This window comes from Agrilus planipennis, unplaced genomic scaffold (genome assembly GCF_000699045.2).
Source record: "Agrilus planipennis isolate EAB-ADULT unplaced genomic scaffold, Apla_2.0 scaffold62, whole genome shotgun sequence".
Classification (NCBI taxonomy): domain Eukaryota; kingdom Metazoa; phylum Arthropoda; class Insecta; order Coleoptera; family Buprestidae; genus Agrilus; species Agrilus planipennis.
The window spans coordinates 1,417,118-1,421,969 of NW_020438875.1; the positions used below are offsets into that span (position 1 = coordinate 1,417,118).

The window sequence follows — 4,852 nt, forward strand, 5'->3', positions numbered from 1 at the left end:
TCCTAATCTATCGACCAATTTCTTTAATAAACAACACTGGCGAAATCTTTGAAAGGATACTCGCGACACGCCTTTCAGACTACTGCAGGGACAAGAACATCATCCCAGACACCCAAGCCGGGTTCCGTAAGGGACTAAACTCCCTTGACCCGGTACTCAAATTACAAACAAGGGCAATATAAGCCATGAATTCGGGCGGTTGTACCCTAACAGTAGCACTCGACTTCGAAAGAGCGTTTGACACAGTTTGGCATAACGGGTTACTATACAAACGATTACAAATTAACCTTTCCCCTTTCTTCGTAAAATTAATTCACTCTTTCTTAACGGATAGACCGTCAAAAATCAAAATAGGGAACACGTACCCCACGGCACGGTTCTTGCGCCACTATTATATAGCATATTTTGTCATGAAATTCCACAGCCCCTCGAAAATTCAATTATCACTTATTGAGCATACGGCGTAAACACCAATTCATGTAACTCTAAAATTAATTTTCAAATCAATCAACTCGAACTATGGCTCAGTAAATGACGTGTAAAACCTAATTCAAACAAAACCCAACTCATTCTATTCAGACACCTTAATCTCGTCACCAAAAAATCCCTTTCAACGAGCGAATGTTACACTACTTAACGCTGAAAACAGAAATAAAATACTTAGGAATCACAATAACACACACAATGAACCCACACACAGGCATCACAAACACACTGGATAGAGTACGGAAACGCACTAACTTAATCTCTTTAATAAACGGTCGAATAAAGACGTGTAATACAAAAACACTTCTCCACACATACAAAACATTTGTAAGACCTCTTATAGATTATCGCGCAGTATCACTAACCAGAGCCCCACCATCACACACACAATGTACTCACAACCGGGAAGTGCATTTTACGTAAAATCGCGTGCCTAAATAGATTCTTTCCTTCCAACACATTACACGATAACATTGATATCACACCACTCCCCACACGCATAAACACACTACAAACAAACTCCGCTAAAAGAGCCATCGAAAACACCAACCCCATCACAACAAATACCCTATCCCACATACTCCGAAGGATCACACAAAAACCAAAAAACAAAATCCCCTTCCCCCTGCCAAATTATTGGCAACCACTCTCGACCTCCCTGACGAATACCTCAATTACCTGGATAACCTTAACACAACCAACCAATTCCTTAAAATAACCCCCCCCACACACATACAAACGCATTCTAAAAAACACAATCACATAAAACTCTGAACAACAATTGGCTGAAGAGGACCTTATTTGATCCTATAACGGCCTCAGGTAGAGGGGTTTTAGTCGGTACGTCCGAGGACGGATGGCTGGGTGTCTTGTGAAGATTTCCCCTCTACCACGAAAACAAAAAAGAAGGATCGAAATTCAGTCGAGTCGCAACTGTCGTACGAGTCGGTCGATTGCTTGCGATATTTCTGAGTTTGAGTGACAAGTGAACGTTCTATTATACTGTTTTAATACAGATCCTCATATTACGTGCATTATATTCACTAATAAATATATAGTCGTTGAAAACAGGCGGGCTTTTGGCTCCGCTGCCCACAAAGCGGCCAGTGAATTACAAACAATATGATGGAAACTAGCGATATAAGTGAAATTATTCGGAAGAAGGACGAGGAAATAGGGAATCTTAGTCAGCATATTGAGACCTTGCAAGTGGAAATTAGTGAGCTCACAGAAGTAATAAAAGGTATGTCGGCGTAATTGGTAGCAAAGGGCATTTTAGATGACGACAGCTTCTCAGATAGCGCTTCATCAACCATTTCGAGCACAAGTCATGCTAGTAATACCAAAAGGAAAAGAAAAGCGGCTAACAGGTACAACAAAGATCAAAAGAAAACCAAACATAGTAAAGCAAACAAAGTAAAAAAATTACCCGAATATTTCAGTTCAAACACATCCAATCGCTTTGATACTACAAGCGAAAAGGATGTTTCAAATAACGCTAAGTTGAACATGGAAAAGGAAATAAGCTCCACTTTAACCCTGGAGAAAATCCCGACGAAAAAAAACCAACCTACCGAAAATGAGAAAAAACCACAAAAAAACAAAATGTAAGTTAATCCGCTGTTAGCCAAACAAACAATTAGAGGTTACAAAGAAATTGAAGACGGCATCCAGGTGCCAATAGTAGAAGTTCTGGAAACAGAAAAAGAAGACACGAGGGTAAACACAAAAGAAAGACAGAGAAAACAGATACGAAAAAATACCAAACAATAAGAGAAGGGATCCAAATATCAAAAATATCAATAATTAAGAGCTCCTACATAAAGGAAGGAGTGCGTATATTTACAGAAACAGAAAACGACTATAGACGGGCAATTAAGTTAATAGACGCACTAGGAGCTGATAGGTATACTTTCAGTCTGGAGGACGAAAAGGATATAATGATTGTGTTTGGAGGAGTCCTACAAGAAATCTTAATAGAGCAAATTCAAGATCTCCGGGACAAGGTTTACATTTTTAAGACTGTAATCAGTATGAAGAAAAGCAGACATGTCAGTTATCCCATGGGAATTGTCACAACAGAAGAAACACCGGAGGGGAAAAAACTGTTCCAAGTAACAGAGATAATGGGGCTACGAGTGAAGGCTGAGCCAAAGAAAAAAGCAACAGCAGAATCACAGTGCTACCGCTGCCAACTATATGAACATGTACAGTTCCGGTGCACAGGCCAGTGGAGATGCGCATTCTGTGGCGATAATCATCCGTCTTTCGAGTGCAAAAAACCAAAGGGATCAGACCTCCCTGCAAAGGCAGTCACATGTCTTTTTCGAAAGAATGCTCGGCACATCCGAACAATATCAAAGCAAAATCAATACAAAAGAAGGCAAGTTTGATCGAGGCTGCAACAGTCCAAGAGGGACAGTCATATGCAAAAGTGAAAGGAAAAACATAGTGGAGGAGAAAAATGAAGATAACCCAATTGAAAAAGCGGTTGAAAGGGTCTTAAAAAAGTTCTTGCCAAATATGCTAAAAAACATTTATGGATAAAACCCAATCATTGGTAAATAGTCAAGATCAAATAATTTGCACTTGGAAAGCAAATGGTATCAGAAAACGTAAGGAATAACTACGCATATTTCTTAGCGAGCAAGACATTTTAATACTACTATTAACAGAGACCCACCTGAAAACTGGAGACCATTTCTACTTACCATGGTATACAGTAGTTTGCTGAGATAAAACAGACCGTCCCAGAGGCGGAGTAGTCATTGCAATTAAAAGTATTCTGCACAAACGAGATTCCCCTGGATACTACCGCGAAGACAGTGGGAATTGAGACAAACATTAATAATAGAAAAATGATAATAATAGCCATTAACAAACCCTCGGAGAAGAGGATCCAAGAGAAGGATCTAGAAACAATTTTACAAGAGTCAAATACTCAGATAGGGGGTGATCTGAACTCGAAACACCCGGCATGGGGAAGCAGAAGCACGAACCCGAATGACAGGATTGTATACAAAACTCTTAGCAAAATCACAGGAGTCAATTTCTACCGCCCTGAAGATTACACCACAATACTAGAAAACGGTACCCAAGGCGATGTTATAAATTTCCTCATAGGATATAGAACAAAGAAAATACAGTCCACGCAAACGCTAAACCATTTATTATCGGACCACTTCCCGGTCATCATAACAATGAACACCCACCAACAACAAAATACGAGAAACAAGAGAACAAAAACTGACTGGATCAAATTCCAATACATAAGCCACAAAATAAGTGGGCAGCCCACACTGGAAAACCCAACGAAAATAGACGAGGAGGCCCAAAAAATCGAATAGGAAATAAAGGCAGCGATTAGTGAGTGTACGACAGAAATACGAACCAACGTCAATAACAGACATGGGTTAGCGCAAGAAGAAAAACCACTTGTAGAGGAAAAGAACTCTATAAACAAGAGATGGCAGAAATACAGACGGGAAAGCGACAAGATCAGGCTTAGAGAAAAACAAAGCAGGATAAGCAGAATATGCAATCCATATAATGAATGTATAACAAAATCATACACCAAAAACCTGGCAAGAACTCATAAAATAATAAAGCTGATAAGATCATGGCTGTCAGACCGACCCTTCAAAGTAAGAATTAAAGAAGAAATATCCCAGAGAAAAGATGCAAAAAAAGGTCTACCACAAGGATTACACACTCACTCACATACACACTTACACTCATACACACCTTTCGACGATTACGATGGTCATCACCTTTGGCACTCCCGGGAAGAGGACTGGGGCCGTCTCGCCAAGCGATGAGCATTACGAGTATCATGAGAACGTAATTCGCAAGCGTAGACACTCCGACTCCTCTCACTCATCACCATCTTCCCCTACCTATTCCTCCATGTGGTGGAAGTGTCCCAAATCTCTTTCCCTCCAATCTTCGAAGCCTTAATTTCCGACATACCGGACAAATTTTATTATTTTCCTTACGTTAAACCGTTTTCCGCGGTAACAAAGCGATTGTCTCATCAAAAGATCCCGACATCGTAAAGAAACTTTCTCCCCTCAAGGCTCTTTTGTCTGAAAATGTTGTTTCTCATTTTTTCAGGTTTGTAATTTATCTTATAACTCAGTTGTAAATAGTGTAAATAGCCTTATAATATAATAAATCTCATTTTCTCAGAGAAACGTTCCAGTTTGTTGTTATATTAATCTTGCCCAAGTTAATCATAATTAAACTACATATTGTATATATACAATGTACAATATACAGGGTGTCCCAGTTATAATAATTAAAAAAAAAAAACATGGCTTCCTGACACAAAATACAACAAAAAAGTGTTATACAATTTTTTGTTGTA

At 39.3% G+C, this 4,852-nt stretch overlaps 2 protein-coding genes across 2 annotated transcripts in view; one reads left to right on the forward strand and one right to left on the reverse strand.

Moving 5' to 3' along the window:
- Positions 1 to 3,344: 3,344 nt before the first annotated feature.
- On the forward strand, positions 3,345 to 3,833 carry LOC108734504. Its single transcript, XM_018466091.1, has one exon. It carries the CDS (start codon positions 3,345 to 3,347, stop codon positions 3,831 to 3,833), a length of 489 nt encoding a protein of 162 aa, XP_018321593.1.
- A 387-nt stretch (positions 3,834 to 4,220) lies between these two features.
- Positions 4,221 to 4,852, reverse strand: part of LOC112906482 — a 2,792-nt gene continuing 2,160 nt past the window's right edge. Inside the window, exon 4 of the mRNA XM_025980673.1 lies at positions 4,221 to 4,289. Within this exon, the coding sequence (XP_025836458.1) occupies positions 4,221 to 4,289 (69 nt within the window). The remainder of the gene's footprint in view (positions 4,290 to 4,852) is intronic.